Source organism: Bufo bufo, unplaced genomic scaffold, assembly GCF_905171765.1.
Source record: "Bufo bufo unplaced genomic scaffold, aBufBuf1.1, whole genome shotgun sequence".
NCBI lineage: Eukaryota > Metazoa > Chordata > Amphibia > Anura > Bufonidae > Bufo > Bufo bufo.
The window spans coordinates 3,099-25,006 of NW_024400679.1; the positions used below are offsets into that span (position 1 = coordinate 3,099).

The 21,908-nt window shown below is 49.0% G+C and overlaps 1 protein-coding gene across 1 annotated transcript; it reads right to left on the bottom strand.

Annotated features, from left to right (window-relative positions):
* Positions 1-10,759: 10,759 nt before the first annotated feature.
* LOC120984448 (ubiquitin carboxyl-terminal hydrolase 10-A-like) lies at positions 10,760-21,837 on the bottom strand. The gene is given in 6 exon segments (XM_040413371.1): positions 10,760-12,233; positions 14,745-14,810; positions 15,225-15,369; positions 21,089-21,205; positions 21,207-21,255; positions 21,788-21,837. Coding segments are annotated over 6 exon segments (615 nt in total). The 3' UTR covers positions 10,760-12,045.
* Between the last annotated feature and the right edge of the window lie 71 nt (positions 21,838-21,908).

Below are 21,908 nucleotides of genomic sequence, written 5' to 3' on the forward strand. Positions count from 1 at the left end.
GCCTACTCCACCCCAGGCCACAGGTTGTGTGTGGTGCTGCAGCTCAGCCTCATCCTGCAATACCGGACACAAACCAGGGACAGGTGTGGCGCTGTTTCTGGAGGAGAGCAGCCACGCTCCTCTAATCCGGGACAACACCTTTAAGATGAACTTCAGCCCGGGGTGTGTCTACCCCCTTCCGTCCATGCCGATCCACATCCTGAATGCTTCTGTTAAAAGCCTAGCTAGAACGTGCTACAGCGCCACCTTTGTCCGTGGCAGCATCTGGTATTGCAGCTGAAGTCTCTAACAATGCCTTTAATCCTAAAACCCTCACAAGAAGACACCAGATTCTGCTCCTCCTGTTTATTACACAACATCTTGTGTATTGACGGTCACTTCCAGAACTTCATTTCTGCAAAAGTGAGAGCGGAGTCATCAATAGCGGGTGACGCCCCTTCTAATTGCCGCCTGTGACTGGAGAGGACAGCGGATATAAGATATACCATGGCTGTGGTATATACAGATCAGCTCCTCCCCGTCCATTATGTGTGCCGCCATCTTCGACTAGTTGCCATATACCCTCTGCCCATTGTGACATCACAGGCTATGGGGAGTGTATGACCATATAAAGCATGTGATGTCATAAAGCGGTGATGTCACTGTGTATATAAAGTGGCCACAGGCTCCGGCAGCCATTTGCAATCTGCTCCTTGCTAGAGGAAGATACCAACACGCCATCAGGATGCCATCTAGACGGAAGAGAGGTAGCAGCGCCCCTCGGAGGCGGCATAGACACAGAAGGACGAGCGCCTATAAGCACCAGCAAAGACCAGGTACCGCCATGTCATCCCGCTTCTATACACCGTGCTCCGGGCCGGGGAGGTACCACTTGCCGTAACCGTGAGATTGACCCGCATACTCCATCTTTGTTGCAGTTCACAGGCGCCGCCGACGTCGTCGTCACTGAAGCCGATGGGCGTAAAGAAGGAAGAGGAGAAGAGCGCCCCCCGCTGACAATCCATCCCAAAGCAGCAGGAGATGGGCTGTAATAAACTGATGGAGCAGAATTTAGTGTCCTGTGATAATTATATAATAAGACGTGGAGAGGCGGATGGAGTCCTACCAAGTCAACGGTAGAATGGGCTGGACAACCATCCTCCGAAGAGTCGGCACTTCCCTCACTGTTCCTGGCTGTTCTTCCATTACTCAGCAGGTGGCGACAGTGAGCACAGAGGATAGAACATGACGTCGGCGCTCCATCCTCATGGGAGAGACATTTAGGTCTCTTTCCAACGGACGTGTGCGGGCCGCAATGCACGAGCACAGTCCGTGGGGTAGCTGCAGCGGATCGCGGACCCATTCACTTGAATGGGCCCACGATTCGGCCGTTCCACAAAAAGATAGGACATGTTCTATCTTTTTGCGGAACGGAAGTACGGGGCGAAACCCCACAGAAGCACTCCGTAGTGCTTCCGTTCCGCATTTGCGGATCCATTGAAGTGAATGGGTCCGCATCCGTGATGCGGAATGCCCACAGAACGGCACCCGTGTATTGCGGGTCCGCAATACGCCCGTGTGAAAGAGGCCTTACAATAGAGTTAAAGGGTTTGTCCAAGATTAGAAAAACATGGCGGCATTCTTCAAAAACTGCGCCCCACCTGCCCTGGGGTTGTGCCTGGTACTGCAGCTCAGCTCCAGTGAAGCCAATGGAACTGAGCTGCAATACCACACACAACCTGGCGACAGGTGTGGCGCTAGAAGAAGGCAGCCATCTATTTGTACTCCTGGACAACCCCTTTAAAGATATTGACCATACTTGCCAACTCTCCCAGAACCAGTCGGCAGATCTTCCAGGCACAGCACGGAGGGCTGTTTACTCCCAGAGCTTTTCTGTGGGGCCTGATGGTCACTGGTCACACATGAGTTTTGTTACAACGTGTCAGTACAGGTAAAACATATCACTCTGAACAACTGTAGCAAAAGCTCAGCTGATGGAAATATTAGATCTGTACAGTGGTTCAATTACCAGAGGGTGTCTATATATATTTTTGCTTTTTTAAATTAAACTAAATAAAAGCTACATTTTAAAAGGGTCCAATCTCCAGGTTAATACTCACTTATACGGACACCTATACTATTATTTATATCTAATTCTTTAAGAATTCTGTACAGTGGTTCAGCCTCTGGCTTTAAAGAGCTTGTCAGCATGATCAACCCTATTAAACCAGGCATACTTTCTGGTGGGGTTGATCATGCTGATTAAAACGATACCTTTCTTTTGTCTGTATGTCGAAAAGCTCGAAAATAGATTTGTATGCAAATGAGCACATTGGAGCACCAGGGGCTGCGGCGGAGTCCTTGGAGCACTGCTTTTGCAACTCCCCTGTGCTCTGCACACTTCCCTTTATTGATGCTGAGTGCAGAGCTGTGTCCTAGAAGGCACAGATGATATACACTACTTACTAGATTGAGAATAGGGGGTTTGTACATTTAGAAGGCTACTTTCCCACTAGCGTTTTCGTTTTCCGGTATTGAGATCCGTCATAGGGGCTCAATACCGGAAAAGAACACTTCAGTTTTGTCCCCATTCATTGTCAATGGAGACAAAACTCAACTGAACACAACGGAGAGCTCCAAAATGCATTCCATTCCGTTTGGTTGCGTTCTCATACCGGAGAGCAAACCGCAGCATGTTGTAGTTTGCTTTCCGTCATGGGATGCGGAGCAAGACGGATCCGTCATGACCCCCAATGCAAGTCAATGGGGACAGATCCGTTTTCTCTGCCATAATAGAAAACCGGTCTTGCACTGCTGAACATAAGTATCTGAACACCTGAGAAAATCTGTGTTAATATTTGGTCCGGAAGCCTTTGTCTTGCCCATGGTAGTAGTTGGCGTCTGACTGACTGTGGGGTGGACAGGGGTCTTTAAAGAGCTCAGACAGGTGCGACTAAGTTAGATTAAATGAGTGGAGTAGAGGTGGACTTTTTAAAGGCGCAGTAACAGGTTTTTGAGAGACTTGAGTTTCTTATGTTCAGCCGTGCAAGACAAATAAATTCTTTAAAAATCATACAATGTGATTTCCTGATTTTTATTTTTATTCTGTCTCTCATTGTGGGAATGCACTTACAATGTGAATGTCAGACCCCTCCATGATTTCTAAGTGGCAGAACTTGCAAAATCACAGGGTGTTCAAATACTTCTGTTCCTCACTGTATATGATAAAGAAACCACCAATATTAGCTTTCTAAGTATAGGAAAAAAAAAAACAATTAGTAATATAAGGCTAGTGCCTGGAGGTAAGTGGTCAACTTTACATGTAGACATCCTAGGTTTGACTCTTGGGAGAGAGTTTTAGATTTTTTTTTCTCCCTTATTTAAAGGAGTTTTCCGCGATCGTGCCGATCTTGGTTATATGCTGCTTTTTTATTTCTAGTCTACCTATGAGTGTAGCACATCGCATTTCCTTGCTTTGATGTCCCCCCCCCCTTGTCACGCTGCAATCGCGCAGTGCAAGGACCTGTTTATTGTGCCAGTGACGTCCCGGTCTTCTCATATAGTAAGCCGAGACTTCCGCCCATCACTGGCACAGATGGGTGCTCTCTAGCACGGCCGGGGGATGTTTAGGATGCAGGTACTATGCTACCTTAACCTATAATAAAAGGAAATAGGTTTATCATATAGAGCACGGATCAGCAACCTCCGGCACTACAACTCCCAGAACGCTTCATTCATTTCTATGGGAGTTAGAAGAACAGAGAATGTGTGCATGATGGGATTTGTAGTTTCACAGCAGCTGGAGTGCAGAAAGTTGCTGATCCCAAACATGACATGTGAATCCAAAAAAAAGCCAAAACATGCCAGATTTTTTTGCAATTCACATTGTGGTTGCAGCAATATGCGAGTTGCGCTGCAACCCATCCATTCCTATGGCAGCCCTCTACACTGTGATACTTAGGCACGACACGTGTTGCACCTAATATAACTGTCACGTTAGTGCACCTGAACAGCAGAGGGTAGGTGCCACCCGGCCTGCACACGATCAGTGCCATGACTCCACTGCCCTGTTCCTCAGATCCTGGACACACTTTCCGGTCCATTACAAATCCCAATCCCTCCAGGGCTGTGAGCAGCACTTCAGGCATCACTACTGACCTCTACTGGTGGGAATGGGGCTGTGCTGGAGCACACTCTATGGACTCCTCACAGGTAGGCACCTCTTCCCAATATGTACAGGGGCCCTAAGGTGTGTGTCATCAGGGTAATGGCTTCTATGGAGGGGCCCCAAGGTGTGTAACATCACAGTGTATGGATATAGCAGGCTGGAGAACCCCCAGGATACATGGTTGTATGCTCGATGCTCCATGCTCCTGTCATATACACAACATCCATCATGGCATGACTCCTAAATATACATTAGTGACCCCACAATACAGACCGAGCTCCTCCTCACCCTGACACCCCACACTGTGACTCCGAAACATTTCATTGGGACTCCCAGTGTAGCCCAGGTCATCGGAAGTGGTGGCTGCGCAGGAGAGTCTAGACTCGGACACGTCTCCCACTATCACATATGGGGGGGTTTGTCCGTGGTTCTGTTCAATATCACAATGGGGGAAGGTGTCCATGTTCTGGTCTTTATCACATATTCACAGATGTGAATTGTGCAGGAGGGAGGTCATCACTAACATGACGCATCTTCTCCAGACGATGCAAGGATGGCCATCCTCCCTAAATGTCAGAACTTACGGCCATGCAGTCACTGTGCTACCCTGAGCGTAATAAGAGGTGAGGGGAGGCTCGTACAACTCCCATCATCCGTCTGATTGAAGAACATTACATTCAGTCTCACCCCAACATGGCTGAGTACAGCAGGAGTGATGGCCACATCTCTGCTCTATGGGCTGCAGATCAGTAATTTATCCATATTTCTGAGAATTCTCCGCACCCCCCACCCCATGGATCCAGTGACGGAGAAGCTCCCCTTCCAGTTATTTGGAGGCCTGTGTGTGACTCATGGAGACCGCTGGACGTCACGTAGCTGTGCAGTCATCAGATGTGACACTACAAGAATCCAGGACTCTCTGCAGTTCCTAGACCCATCACTCCCATCATCTTCTGACTTCAGGAATTTACAATGCTCTCCATATATCACAATATTACACTCTCATCCTAGGGGGTGCAGAGGTGGCAGTGGTTCTGTGGGGGCACCCCAGTATGATAACTGGTGGGTGGGGTCCTGGTACAGATTTGGCAGGAGCATCTACTATGTCTGCAGATGTGGACTCCACAGCCTCCTGAGATACAGCAGCCCAACCACAGCTTCCGCAGATGTGGACTCCACAGCCTCCTGAGATACAGCAGCCCAACCACAGCTTCCGCAGATGTGGACTCCACAGCCTCCTGAGATACAGCAGCCCAACCACAGCTTCTGCAGATGTGGACTCCACAGCCTCCTGAGATACAGCAGCCCAACCACAGCTTCTGCAGACTCCATGCTGAACTCAGGCCTGAACTACACAAATGGGTCATGATGAAGGTTCCTGGGGTGCTCCTCAGACTAGTCAGGACAAAGGGAGAGCAGACAAGGCTATCTCTTCCATCTGGAGCCAGAATCCCATCATCTGGCCGTCAGCACCGGCCTTTTCCTGACAATCACATCATCGTTCTGGTGAAGTCAGCAACATCAACTCAAGATGAAAGACAAAGTCATAGCAGATGATCTGAGAGACCACACATCAGTCACAGCGCTGCGTACCATGGACGGCAAGAGTCTCGTCAGATCTTCAAGAAGGCAAGGCTCCGAAGACTGAAGGGATGGAGACATCCATTTCCCTCCATCTGCAGTGAATCAGCAGGGACATTCCTAATGAAGCTGTCTGCTGGGAGTAGTAATAATTCTTAATGAAGCTCTTTGCTGTGTGGAGTAGTGACTTGGAGTGGGCAGAATAAGATAAAGTCTATTGTCTTCATGGCTAAAGGAGGGCACGCAAGTCTCAGGGACCTGGTTCTGGGATCATCCCTTGAAAGGTTGAGGCACAGGAACCCTGGAAATTTCATGACTGTTTTCTCAACCCAAAATGGAAGGAGCACATGGTGCAGCCCGCTGAGCCCGACAACCACATCAATACCTTACCTTCTATCCCATCCATAAAAAGAACTGGACCCAGTACAGAAGCCCCCCCCCCCCCCCAGTCTCCGCCTCTCCCAGTACAACAGAAACATTTAAAATCAACAAGAGGGGAACGTGTCCTCCAAGGAGAGGCTGGAACCAGGAGAGGACACAAAATCAATGGTCACAACCACCAACACAACGCGGCTGGATGTGAGGAAGCCGCCGACGGGTCCGACCCATTAACACAGATGGGACTCCGGAAGGACTTTTTACAGAAAAAAAAAACATGGACTCTTTGGTGGTAAATATTTCCTCTTCAACATTCTCTGAATCAGAACTTTCACTCCTTGATGTTGATTGGTTTGACTGTGAAATTAATCTTCTAAGGCTTCATGAGCCTTAGACTCAAAACCTTCCTTACCACAGTCATGTCTGATACCACACGCACATCGGTATCCCCACCACCCATGAGGGACACCACGTGATCTGTTTATTAAAAGTAATTTTTAAACAATAACAATGTAGTGGAGGCATACATATATCTCTGGTGAAGGAAGGGGTTAATAGACCAAAAAAAAAAACTGGCCCCAGAAATTCAGTACAGGGCTAATCTATCTTAGTCAGAACATCATGCTCTTGATAACTTATGCCATAGACATGAGATCACAGACACGGATACTGCTACGTATCAAAATAAGATCTTATTCTTCAACTCGGTGATTCATCTGTGGGATCATAGGGGTTGAACATGACTTAAGATTTGATATTATGAGAAAGATCACATTGTTAATTGACAAAGCATGTGCAGATGATATCACGGCTGCCCTGCTTCATGAATATCTGATCTGGACACACCCAGTCACCCCCTCATCTGTATTTTACCCAAAATCCTTAAGAACAGGGAAAACCCACCTGGACGACCCATCATCGTCTCTGGGACGAATTCTATTTTCTCACTCAGAGCGACATTCTTCGACAAGACACTAAAAAGTTTTGCCACTTCAGCACTTTCTTTTAAGGACACTTCACACTTCCTGACAAAACAGCATCACCCTAACTTTGAAGGCGGTCACCTTCTGGTGTCATTTGAGGTTGTTCGCTTATATGCCAGAATCGAACATGCAAAGGGATAAGCGGCAGTAGGACATGCATTACAAAATTCGGATTACTCACCTAAAAAAAAGCAGCTTTCAGGTCTGTCTCAGACTTCTTTCTGTTTAAAAGTGACTTTTTTTGTGCAATGCAGAGGAACCGCAATGGGGTCCAATGTGACCCCATCTTAAGCCAATATTTATGTGTCTTATATTGAGGAAACCTAAGTGTATCCATCCAGCCAATTCCAGACAGTGAAGAAATTTACCAACGGGGGTACCCCAATTCCCTAGTCTCGAGACACCAGGAGAAGGTCAGGAACACAACGGGTTGACTTACTAAAAGGGAATTAATCTGAATAAAAAACCAAACAGGGCCCCTTCGTCACACCGTAAACTTACCTTAGTGGAAGGATAGAATTGTGTTGTGTATATTCGCGCCTTTCTTCTCTTTCACTTTGCCTCTACGTGAAACCAGGACTTCCCATATTTTTTGGCATGTCCTCCTCAGCTATGGGAGCGTTTTTCCCCTATTCCTTTTCCGACCCTCCATTATTCGCACTGGCAATCCTGAAGGGTGAGTTACCTTATCCGATTCCTTTGGCATATTGCTACAAGGTGACTGCTGCATGAATGGATGGGTAAGGATTGCTGCAGCTGTATGCACATGTACACTATAACACTCATAGTGGGAAGGTGTCACTTAAATGGTGATTCCACCTGCAGGCAGTTGTAGTGCGATCATTTGCCCTAACTGATTGGTCGGCCATTTGGAACAGGTTACCCCCTTCATGCCCTTACCCACCGTGTTGTGCTCGGTCATGGAAACGCTGTTTGCTATCCTAACAGGATGCCGTTTTGGGGATACGCCGCCACCTATGATGCTGCTTGGGCACCGCCCATATCCGTGATCCCACTTGAGCATCAACTCTACTATGTAACCACTCTGGGCGCGTCCGCTCTGGTGATGCCACATGCACATGGTCACGACCCACGGTAATGACGCTGCCCCTGCCCGTCACGCCTCCTTAGTCTATCCAATAACTCTGTATGTCCCCCTGGTGTAGCCCCCTTTGATTACGTATGTCCTTCCTATTGGGAGAGTGCGCAGCTACCCGTACGAGTAGGATTTCTCCCACGCGTTAGTGGACGCATGCACGGTCAAGTCAACCTCATGACGCTGCCATGATATCGGTACTACTGGGTTATGCCCCTGGACTTCACTTCTCTTCTGTATCTTATTAGAATGATGAGGTGGGAGTTAATGAGTAACACCCACCCCGCGTGCACTAGGTTCCGTCTAACGTTGCTTGATAAAGAGTTTAGTCGGAACGTTGCGACGTAAGCTGCCTGATTGTCATGAAGAAACACCCATTGCTTTAAATTGGACGAGAGCCGTTGTCTATATGTGGTTCTACTGGGATCCGTCACCGCGTGCACCACTACAACTTGGACTTTGGCCGGCCACCCGATTACTGCATTTACCCCACTAAGGGCTTGGAGTGCTGCTCATCTTTATTTGAATGGACGGGAGGAAAGCCACCACCAGGGGTGTATTGGCGATAGACCATACTGGGAAACTGTGGGCCGATGCCCGGGAGCCACCCAAGTCCTCCTCATGGCTGCCAGCCAGGTACATAACGATCTGATGCTCCAAGCATTAATTAATGCTAGGAGCATCAAGTACTTATGCACTTGGCCAACGGCCATAGGTGTCCTCCTGAACTCAGCGGAATACTCTGAAAGGCAGCAGGAGGTTGTGCAGCACTTTGGTGTTTGCTTCTGCTGAGAATAAATACACACTACTCGAAAGAGAAGACCCCGCTGACCATAAGAGCTTCCACTCTACAAGAGGGTACCCTACCCATAAGAGCTAACACTCTACAAGAGAGAGAGGACCCCGCTGACCATAAGAGCTTACATTCTACAGGAGAGAGAGAGAGAGAGCCCCGCTGACCATAAGAGCTTCCACTCTACAAGAGGGTACCCTACCCATAAGAGCTAACACTCTACAAGAGAGAGAGGACCCCGCTGACCATAAGAGCTTACACTCTACAGGAGAGAGAGAGAGGACCCCGCTGACCATAAGAGCTTACACTCTACAGGAGGAGTCCACTTGCTGCTCTGAGCTGCACACACAGCGGGACACATGCAGCGAATACCCTAAATGACCTGGGTTACTCAATGCCAGGACACGTGCCCGGGGGGGGGGGGGGGGGGGGGGGCTGGACGGGCGTTGCCTTCTGTCCTATAATCCGTTGCAGATATCAGCGCAGCATCCAAGAGGCTGAAAACACTTGTCCAAAACAGAGAACGAGAGATCAGAGGCGAGCGGAGTAATAAACAGCGCAGGCTCAGTGCGTTACACAACAACCCCGGCCGATGTTCCCAATTAACTAGATTAATGTCCTCAGGAGGGAGATCAGCAAAGAGTGTGACTAGACAGTCACGAGAACAGCCACCAACTGTGGAGGAAGGCTGAAAGATGGACGGCGTTCTAATCTGTGATGTCACTGCTGATCTCTAGTAAATGGATAGGCAGCATTCTCAGTGATGTCACCGCTGATCTCTAGTGAATGGATAGGCTGCATTCTCAGTGATGTCACCGCTGATCACTAGTGAATGGATAGGCTGCATTCTCAGTGATGTCACCGCTGATCTCTGGTGAATGGATAGGCGGCATTCTCAGTGATGTCACCGCTGGTCTCTAGTAAATGGATAGGCGGCATTCTCAGTGATGTCACCGCTGATCTCTAGTAAATGGATAGGCGGCATTCTCAGTGATGTCACCGCTGATCTCTAGTAAATGGATAGGCAGCATTCTCAGTGATGTCACCGCTGATCTCTAGTGAATGGATAGGCGGCATTCTCAGTGATGTCACCGCTGATCTCTAGTGAATGGAGAGGCAGCATTCTCAGTGATGTCACCGCTGATCACTAGTGAATGGATAGGCAGCATTCTCAGTGATGTCACCGCTGGTCTCTAGTGATGGATAGGCGGCATTCTCAGTTATGTCACCGCTGATCTCTAGTGAATGGATAGGCGGCATTCTCAGTGATGGCACCGCTGATCTCTAGTGAATGGATAGGCGGCATTCTCAGTGATGGCACCGCTGATCTCTAGTGAATGGATAGGCGGCATTCTCAGTGATGGCACCGTTGATCTCTAGTGAATGGATAGGCGGTATTCTCAGTGAAGTCACCGCTGATCTCTAGTGAATGGATAGGCGGCATTCTCAGTGATGTCACCGCTGATCTCTAGTGAATGGATAGGTGGCATTCTCAGTGATGTCACCGCTGATCTCTAGTGAATGGATAGGCGGCATTCTCAGTGATGTCACCGCTGATCTCTAGTGATGGATAGGCGGCAGGGCCCTGTCACCGCTGATCTCTAGTGATGGATAGGCGTCAGGGCCCTGTCACCGTTGGTTTGTAGTTCGCGTGGCGATTTTAGCAGCGAGTGTGAAACGTGCGAACCGCTGATTTCCCGCGAGTCTTCCACGTGGCTCCGCACTGGGATCAAGGCAGCTCGACCTAATGACACACAATGAAGAGACCCTGGGACACCAGATCTTAAACCAACGTGGTAACTTTATTGATGGGCGAAGACTTTATACTCCTAGATATCACTAAACTGTGTACAATCAGGAACGTTAGAGGAGAGCGAGACAGCAAAATGAAGCAGACTGCCTGGAATCCCGAGCGGCTCCGACCTCCACTGTACACAGACGAGCATCAGCACTGGGGCGTCTCATCACAAGCATCGTCCTCTAGACGGACAAACCGCCCACATTCAGGGGGTCACTTATTTATGCCTTTTAAAGCCTTCAGCTGCTGGAGAGGAGGGTGCTGGTGGCACATTTCCCAGCAAGGAAGGGGTTAAAAACGCTCTAATACTTCGGCTTACTCTTGCAAGGCACCCAGCAACTCTGAAAATAGCATTCCGCCATTATTATTATTTTTCCTAGTTTCAACTTTTTTTTTTTATTGATTTATGCGAGAAACCCTAGAGAATCTGGCAGCTTGGTGCATATTTTTTACACTTTTTTTTTTTAATTTTTAATTTTTTTTTAACTGTTGATTTAGTGATCCGGAAAGCGAAGAGCGTGGCTTTTTGCTAGGAGTGAAGGCTTGCAGGAAGGGCCGTACTGTTCTCACATGTAGACTGAGTAATGCTGGTGCGTTGAGTCTTTGGCGAAGCGCGTGGGTGCCCAAGGGGCGACACAGCCACTTCTACCCGAGACACTAAAAAAAAAAATAATAATAAAAATCTATCCTGTGTATTAAGAACCGCCGCCTCGGCCCCCCGGGTCCACATGAGTGCAGCAGTTTTTGCTATGGTTGAACGGCTGCAGCAGACTGAACCTACCCGCCCAGAGGTGGCTTTATCTCTTGATCCTTTTGCCTCCAGATGGGGGCGCTCCTAGCGGAGAGAACGGTAAAATATGAAACATCTTGCTAAGCGGATGACAACAGTCTTATTTGCTACGTTTTTCCCCTTTGCAGGTAACATAGGCTTGAAAAGGTTTGCATCCCAAAAAGGGGAGGGGGGGAATCAGCAATCCTGGCTACATCTGACCCCGATCCCCTGCATTGGCTTTTTGGGGTTTGTGGGGTCCCTAAAGCTAAGTGAAACTTGGTTATAAATTGATCCTCCTAGACTAATCTAAAATCGGGAGGGGAACAAAAAAAAAAACAAAAAAAAAAAAAACTGTAGGGACAAAGGGAGGAGCAAAAATGGGGCTCACCCAAGAAGGAAGAAAATAGTTGAAGATTAAAAGGAAGCGGAAAGTGGTGGATTGTGTCCGATGAAGCAGGAATCTTGCGCACGAGAAGACACAGAGCGGGGGGCGCGGTTCACAGCAGGTCTACGCGGCGGTAATACAGGAGGTAGGCCGTGCGCTCTACAGTCTGTTTCACCACCTGATACTGATTGATCACTTTCACAGTCTGGTCGTCGATGCGCAACCAGCCATTCAGACCGATCTGGAAGACGTCTGTAGTGTAGTGTCCACCCGTTGCGCTGTTACCATGGTGATAGACCACTGGCGAAGAGAAGACGAAAATTAATGAATGAAATAGGGGCAAATACCCTGCAGTAACAATTAAAGGGCTGCGCATGCCACTTCAACGGTACACTTTACGTTTCAATTCCTCACCGTTTCCAGGATCTGCAATTAAACATTAAATTCTTATATCCACCGTCCCACTCACGGATGATGGGTTGTTACAATGTATCTGTGGAGAACACAGCAGACTCCGGGCTCTTACACCGATACATTGTAACGCAGCTGTGTGAGCAGGACTAGGTCAGGACGGGTTGTCTCTCTACAGCAAATGACAGAGAATATCATAGGGAAAGTTAATACCGGGCACTTACTAATGTATTGTGACTCTCCATATTGCTTCCTTTGATGGCTGGATTCATTTTTCCATCACATTATACACAGCTCGTTTTCACGGTTACGACCACCCTGCAATCCGGCCATGGTGGTCGTGCTCGCACACTATAGGAAAAAGAGCTGCTTCTGTGGCGGCCAGTACTCCGAGTGCGGACAGGCTGGTTTTCCTATAGTGTGCAAGCACGACCACCACTGCTGGGTGGTTGTAATCATGGAAACGAGCTGTGTTTAATATAATGGAAAAATGAATCCAGCCAGGAAAGGAAGCAATATGGAGAATCACAATACATTAGTAAGTGCCTTGTATTAACTTTGTCTGCATGATAAATGCCATTTGCTGTGGTGAGACAACTGCCTTTAAGTCACTGCACAACCCCTTTAACCTCTGAAAATAAACAAGGAACTGTAAGGGTCCATTCACATGTCTGTATGTGTTTTGCGAATCCGCAAAACACAGACACCGGCAATGTGCGTTCTGCATTTTGTGGGCCGTACATGGCTGGCACTTTCATAGAAAATGCCATTTGCGGACAAGAATAGGACATGTTCAATTTTTTGGGGCGGAACGGATGTGTGGATCCGGACAGCACATTCCGGCCCCATTGAAAATAAATGGGTCCGCACCTGTTCCGCAAAATTGCGGAACGGATGCGGAGCCATTTTTCGGATGTGTGAATGGACCCCAATACAAAAGGGGCTCATTTACAAAAGTTGTACACAAATTGTGCAAATTTTTGACTTTACGATTCCTCACCACTCAGCAAATGTCAGAAATAGCTCAGCAGGAAGAGGCGGCCCCGTGGTCCGACACATTTACAATAATTATGACTGATATCTAGATTCGTTTGTGGCGCACGAACAGTGCATGACAGGACAAATCTGTTAAGGGGTGGGCCGCATCTTACTCCAGCGGAGCATGAATCACCATTCTTCAGTAAGAAGTTTTCCTTAGAAAATTGAAGGGGCTTCCTCATGAACAGGACAGGAGATAGGCATCTCATTGGTTGAGGACCAACACGTGGAACCCCCACCAACCACGAGAACTGGGGTCACCTGTTCCCCATCCGCAAGGAGTGGAAGTCGCACATATCCACTACGGCTCCACTCCAGCTCATGGCTATCTTCCTCTGTACCACAAAGCTGAAAGAAGCGCAAGCGGCGAACATGCACGATCGCCACTCATAGGACCTCCATTCTCATAAGGTGGTTGTTCCAGTCAGACCCTCATCCATGAGAGCCTTAGGGCTCTTTCACACTTGCGTTCTTTTCTTCCGGCATAGAGTTCCGTCGTCGGGGCTCTATGCCGGAAGAATCCTGATCAGTTTTATCCTAATGCATTCTGAATGGAGTGAAAGTCGTCCAGGATGCATCAGGATGTCTTCAGTTCCAGAACGGAACGTTTTTTGGCCGGAGAAAATACCGCAGCATGCTGCGCTTTTTGCTCCGGACAAAAATCCTGAACACTTGCCGCAAGGCCGGATCCGGAATTAATGCCCATTGAAAGGCATTAATCCGGATCCGGCCTTAAGCTAAACGTAGTTTCGGTGCATTGCCAGACCCGACTTTTAGCTTTTTTTGAATGGTTACCATGGCTGCCGGGACGCTAAAGTCCTAGCTGCCATGGTAAAGTGTAGTGGGGAGCGGGGAGCAGCATACTTACCGTCCGTGCGGCTCCCGGGGCGCTCCAGAGTGACGTCAGGGCGCCCCAAGCGCATGGATCACGTGATCGCATGGATCACGTCATCCATGCGCATGTGGCGCCCTGACGTCATTCTGGAGCACCCCGGGAGCCGCACGGACTGTAAGTATACCGCTCCCCACTACTACTTTGGCAACCAGGACTTTAATAGCGTCCTGGTTGCCAAAGTAACACTGAACGCATTTTGAAGACGGATCCGTCTTCAAATGCTTTCAGTACACTTGCGTTTTTCCGGATCCGGAGTGTAATTCCGGCAAGTGGAGTGCACGCCGGATCCGGACAACGCAAGTGTGAAAGAGGCCTTACTCCTATACTGTGGATAAGTGATAAGCAGGGTCCATGAGAATGTCAGGCACACTCCTCATGGATCCTGGAGAACAGTTATAAGACCTGCAGATCTGACGCTAATCCTGAACGATGACGCACCCGACAGCGCTATGGAAAGAAGTACTTACCTGCAAAGAGCCTGTAGGTTTTTTGACCTTTAAAAATCTTACTTCTCATCCCGGGAGAAAGCAATTCTGCAGAAGAAAAAGACAGAGTTACCGCTGACACAACAGTGCGAATATAAGAGGCAAGAAGCAGCCGCCCCGTGTGAGCCCCACATTTATAGACCTGCCCCAACAACAGGAGGAGGAGGAGGAGAAAAATACATTTTAATTTCATTTTACTCATGTAAATACAAGTCACGTTTTATTCTAAATTCCAAAGCGCTGGATGCTTTGAAAATGTTGCTGAAGTCTCATGATCCCAGATCCGGGGAATCCTCCGTGCTGCCTTTTCCTTCACATAACAGGAAGCTGGGGAAGAGTCTACCATACTGCAGCCGGTTTGCAGTTTGATGACGTCCCCCCTCCATTTCTGAGCTGATGCTTGTATCTGGCATCTCACAGACCCCAATATCACCAGAACCATTCCCATCACACCCCGCTCACCTTTGCTGATTTCCAGGTCCACAGGGTATTCAATATTCTTCGTCAGCTTCTGGCAGCCGCCGGTCTTTTCGAACACGAATCGTTTGAGATGCAGCACGAGGACCGGCGGCAGCTCCTCCAAGGTCACTCTGCGGCTGACCTCAACCTGAAAGAGGAACAAGTGGGCATCAGCGAGGAACACAACCCCCGTCATCCTGCCACGTCCTGCCGGGATGAAGCTTTCACACATTATCCAAATGTCACTTGTACCATCACTTGCCCCTGGGCTGAAATGGTTAAATGTTCAGGTCTTATTGCTCCTCCAGTATGTGAAATCACAGACAACCGGCGCTCTGCTGAGTATGGGGATGCTCGGCTGAGGCCGCAGACGCTAGGAATGTGCAGCCCTGGAAGCAAGAGCAGGGATGGCTGCCAAGTCTTACTGCTACAATAACGCCGCGGTCGTCTGCGTATCACACCGCGACAATAAAACCTCAAGGCATCAGTCTGGGGCTGAAGAACAATCATCTCTACCAAATGTAGTAAATTCACATGACCGTATCCGCTCTTTCACCCGCAGCCCCAGAGCCGGGCATAGTTACATCGCTAATACGGTTGAAAAAAGACAAATGTCCATCAAGTTCAACCAAGGGATCGGTGGGGACGCGAATCCCAGAGGGAAGTCCGACTCCGATTTCTACACATTAATGTTTTTTACTTTTAAGAATTTGTCTAAACCCTTTTTGAACCCGTCCCCAGTTCCTGCTGTGACCACGTCCTGAGGTCTCTATTCCACAGGTTCACCGTTCTTACAGTAAAGAAGCTTCTTCCTCTCCAGTCGGAGGCAGCGCCCCTCGCCTTCTGAGCGCATTTTACATGGAACAGTTTTTCCACCGTATTTTTTGTATGGCCTATTTATATACTTGTACAGGGTAATCATAATCAGGCATGATGGTAGCAGGATATAAATCAGGCGACTTTCACATTAGCGGCAGCGTTCTACGGCGGGATTAACAGCCTGCCGGATCCATGCTGCCGCCAGAAGTCCACTCCAGCCCCATTCACTATAAGGCGACTTTCACACTCGCGTTTGGTGCGGATCCGTTCAGATAATACAATCTTCTGCATCCGTTCAGAACGGATCAGTTTGTATTATCTGTAACATGGCCAGGACGGATCCGTCTTGAACACCATTGAAAGTCAATGGAGGACGGATCCGCTTTCTACTGTGCCAGATTGCGTCATAGAAAACGGATCCTCCCCATTGACTTACATTGTGTGTCAGGACGGATCAGTTTGGCTTAGTTTCGTCAGACGGACACCAAAACGCTGCGGGCGTCCTCCAGAGCGGAACGGAGGCAAACTGATGCATCCTGAGCAGATCCTTTTCCATTCAGAACGCATTAGGGCAAAACTGATCCGTTTTGGACCGCTGAGCACTGAACGGATCTCACAAACGGAAAGCCAAAACGCCAGTGTGAAAGTAGCCTAATGGAGGCAGGCAGCACGACAGACATGCCGAGAGGTGGCTGGAATAAGGCCCCTTTCACACGAGCGAGTATTCGGCACGGGGTGCAATGCGTGATGCGAACGGATTGCCCCCGCATGGAATCCAGACCCATTCATTTCAATGGGTCTGTGTACGTGAGCAATGGTTTTCACGCATCACTTGTGCGTTGCGCGAAGATCACAGCATGTTCTATATTCTGCGATTTTCACACAACGCAGGCCCCATAGAAGTGAATGGGGCTGCGTGAAAATAGCATCGCATCCGCACACAAGTGCGGATGCAATGCATTTTTCACTGATGGTTGCTAAGAGATGTTGTTTGTAAACCTTCAGCTTATCACGTGCGTGCAAAACACATTAAGGCTACTTTCGCACTACCGTTCAGAGTGGGTCCGTCTGATGTCTGCCCAGACGGATCCGCTCATATAATGCAGACTTGGGATCCGTTCAGAACGGATCCGTCTGCATTATATTGTAGAAAAAATTCCAAGTGTGAAAGTAGCTTCAGACGGATCTGTCCAGACTTTACATTGAAAGTCAATAGGGGACGGATCAGTTTGAAAATTGAGCCATATAGTGCCAAATTCAAACGGATCCGTCCCCATTGACTTACATTGTAAGCCTGGACGGATCCGTTTGCCTCCGCACGGCCAGGCGGACACCCGAACGCTGCAAGCAGTGTTCAGGTGTCCCCTTGCTGAGCGGAGCGGAGGCTAGAACGCTGCCAGAGTGATGCATTCTGAGCGGATCCGCGTCCACTCGGAATGCATTAGGGCAGTACGGATGCGTTCGGGGCCGCTTGTGAGACCCTTCAAACGGAGCTCACAAGCGGAGCCCCGAACGCTAGTGTGAAAGTAGCCTTAATCGCATTGCACCCGAGTGATAAAAAATGAACGCGATCGCAGACAAAACTGAATCAACTTGTTTGCGAAATCGCACAGTTTTCACTGAACGCATCCGGACCTAATCCGCTCACACTCGTCTGCAAGGGGCCTAAAACGACGACATGTCTAGCGGCAGCACGGATCCGGCAGGCTGTTCACGCTAATGTGAAAGTAGCCTCAGCTGGACAAACAGCTCCGTGGTCGTATGTACGATCGCAGAAAGCCAAGGCTAACCCTCAGATTTCTGATGCAGGTTCGCACATTCAATGGGGCCAGTCTGCAGCAGATGCCGACTGTTTCCTAAACTGCGGCCGTAAGAATGGCAATAAGGACTCCCATTGGAATCAATGGGGCTCGAATTCTAAAGCGCATTATGCACCAGATCTGTGTGAACAGACCCTTCGGTAAAGGCAATGTGTAGGTGAGGATGAAGGCTGAAATCCAGGACAGAAGATAGATCTGTTGCTACCGAGTAGTTTGCGGTATTATAATGTTCCAATTCACTGACAGCAAGCAGAACACAAAGTGCTTTTACCCTGCAGAGATGAGGGATGTACGAGTCTGTACTGAGGGCTGAAGGGCATCACGTGGGTAGTGATGTGACGTATGTGCTAGCTGCTTGTTCAGTACCAGGCCCGTTATCATTGTTTCAATGTGCCAGCCGGTGCGCGGCAGCGTAACACGTCACCAGCACACGGTGTGCGTTTATAGGACTGTGTGAGCAGTTAATAAGAGGCTAATCTGCTGCTCGTCCTCGTTAAGTCCTATGCACCTACAGATAGATCCAAGGACGTCACTGGAGAGCGGGTGAGGGCACCGCTGATCACTACAATGAAGGGGCCTGTGGGGGTCTCCTGGCTCTAGGAACATCTGAGCGGCAATACCTGCCACCGTCACATTAAGGGTTTTATTAATGAAATTCTTGCATAATAAGTTCTGTGACTTTCCATTCAACTTCGTGATTCCATGGGTTTTTTTCAGCATAGAAACAAACGGTGTGAACTCAGCCCAATAAATCTCCCAGCTGAAAGCTGCTACAATGTATCCAGTGAAGACAATCCTCCCTCAGTCCGGCCTGGATACAACTGTAACAATGTATCAGCTCCGGATCAGTTTACAGTCAGGTGACTACCACTAATCTACAATGTCTGTTAATCCGGCATGCACCGATATTTTCAGGAAGAGGATTTCTCTGTACATGGGCGACACTGTTCCCATAATGCCTTGACAGCGGCAGGATGCACGAGCATGATGGGAGTTGCAGCTTTGCACCCCATGGAGAGCGTTGCTGCGCAGCTTAGCCGGGGCAGTGATCTGTTGGAGGTTCTCTCTAGGTCAGGGTTTACAGCAGAGCCATTAGATGGCCATGAGGTGAGGCGATCCAGGGAAGGGGGGCATTTACTTTCCGGCCAATACAGAAATGTAAATGACAGCCATCTCCTCGCACAATGCAAACCTGTGAGACACAAACGCCCCAAAGTATCGGCTTCTCTACACGACCGAGGCCTCATCTACACCTCAGACCTGCACCACTAGGAAAATTCCCCTTGTCTAAATGTCAGGAGAGCGGCTTCGCTCAGCCTCGAGCTAATTATCATGCATGAATTTTATTTCCAGCCCAGACATCAAAATAAAAACCAGACGGAGCCACCAGAACGTAAACTTAACGGCCCATTTCTCCTAAACCCCTAATTGAACAGTGGACGCTCTGTGAAGACCAGAAATGACGGGTTACCCACCAAAAACTTACAAGCTAAAAATCACAAGTCGCTTGGCGATGAGCGTTACTCCCACATCAGCAGCGACCTTCACACAGCTGGGAAACCTAGACCGCGGCGGAGCTCGGAGAGCGGCTTAACCCCTGCCAGGCACTCCTGCATTTAGGCTGAAGCCCGAGGTATACCTAGAGCTGCGTATAACGAATGAGCTCTGCGGTGTATTGTTTGCCGTCAGGGAATGGGAGCATTCTCGTTAATACTGCGGCTACACAGCGACATCGCAGCTAATGATCGTCAATGGTGTCAGCAAGCTGCAACACGACTTCTGGTTGCAGATCACACGTCACTCATCATAGATCGCAATGCGACTATTGCGTCTTTAAGAACAAATCACAGGCCTAAAATGGAGGCACGACGGCTGCAGACAAGTCCCACGAATAAGTCACCGCGTGGCCCCAGCCTTACAGCCAAGAGAATCTCACAGCTGTGGTTTGTTACAATGGTATCAGTCATTCATCTGAGAGGTGAACAGCCTGGACTCCAGACTGATACACTGTAACAAACCGGTCAGCTGGTAAGTCTATTTTGCAGACAGGTAGGTGGGCAAGGGAACCGATTTTTGTTCTCTTAACGGGGTTGGCCAATTGCTACCAATTTTCCCTCCGTGCTCCTAAAGTGTATAACGCGTCATTAGCAGCCGCACAGAGCAGCTCCTCTGACCTCACGGCAGGTTACACAGCCCACGGCTGCCAAATCATTGCCCATGTAAACAACGCTAAGCTGATGCCATCTTTGTTACCATTGACAGGGTGGCGGCAGTCACTCACATGACCATAGATGAAGCAGTCCAGAACCAGCGCAGTGACAGCCGGGTAAGTGGTCACATGAGTGAATGTCACAGCTGCCATCTTGGTTACAATGGTTGGGGTGGCACTGGCCTGGCACTGTTTACATGGGTCATGGACCTGCAGCCAGTGATGAGGTGAGAGACACGACTCTAAACAGCTGCTCATGACACTTTAGCATCATATAGGAAGGATTAAGAACTGTCCGACCCCTTTAAACCTGACAAAACAGAAATCAAGACCAGCAAAGAGTCACAAGTGAATCCAAGGAAAAAAACATTGTGAACAGATGTGTAAAGTGCTGACGAACTGAAAGAGCAGAAACGTCACTAGTGACCGAAGGCTAGACAACCTCCGCCATGTCTATACTCCATTCACATGCAGAGCTGCAGTCAACTCCTCGAGCTGCCCAATAACTGGTGAAATCCGGGGAATTGAAAACAGGAACCCAGTGACTGCAGCTCTAGATGTGACTGGAGTAACATAGGATCATTACAAGGCAAATTATTTAGGGTCCATTCGAACGGGTGCGCATCATAGCGCAGTGTAGACCCCTTTATTTCAATGGGGCCACAAAAGATACGGACAGCACCACCATGTGCGGTCTGCTTCCGCACTTCCATTCTGCAGAGAAGAATAGGCATTTCTATCATAGTGCCGGCCACGTGCTGTCAGCGAAATGCGGTAAGCACATGGCCGCTGTCCGTGTTTTGCAGATCTGGACCCTCAGGTGTAGATTATATCAGACTTTCCAACTTAACCCACAAAATAATGTTTCCCCGTGTTTTAGATGTCCACTCGGGAAGGACTACAAGACCCGAGGCCGGACGCAGCGCTGCGCGAGGCTTGGAAGCAGTCAGAGGTAAGAAGTCTTTGGTGGTGGATCAGATGCAGTAACTGCTGGCGATGGCCCAGGATCGGGGACTCACCTCCTGCTTGGTTTTGGTGGTGTAACCCTGGACAGATTCTCTGGCCACGAGACTTTCCAGTGCGTCTTGGACGGTGCGGATCTTATCAGACTGAATGTCCAGTTGTAGGGTGAAAAAACGGCTGCAAGGTGGCCGACTCCTTGGAACTTTGCTGGTAAACGACAGATCTGCAAAAGAAAGTGCAAATGATAAATGACGCAGTAGATGCACGACAACTGCTCGGATCCAATGTAGGGCAGCTGAGGCACGGCGGTGTAGAGGGCGAGGGGCGGCACACAGTAATATAGGTTCCTTTAAGGGGACATTCAAGACTTTTTAAAAGGGACACTCTACAGTAACATGGTGCACAGATGTCTGCACCCCAGGACCTTTTACTGAAGCGCTCTTTCATCTGGGTGAAAAATCCTTTGGCAAATTATAAAACTCAAAGTTACAATCTGTCTTACCAAAACCCCGAGACCTGACAGAAGGCGGCGCATTAATGACGGTCGGGGGAACAGGGTGTCCATAATAACCACATGGCAGAGTGCAAGCACTTGTGGTGAGGGAAAGTGTGTAACATTACATCCTCGCACCACACCCATCCTCCGCAGACAACGGATCTCACAGCAGATCCTGCAGATTGTGCAGTCTGAGAAAAAGCAGAGGGAACCGCACCAGTCTGAACCCCAGAGCCACAGAGACTCCCAGGACACTGACCGGACCAAGCGGAGAGCGAGGACACCCCGATCTCCAGTGATGGGCGGCATTCTCAGTGATGTCACCGCTGATCTCTAGTGAATGGAGAGGCGGCATTCTCAGTGATGTCACCGCTGATCTC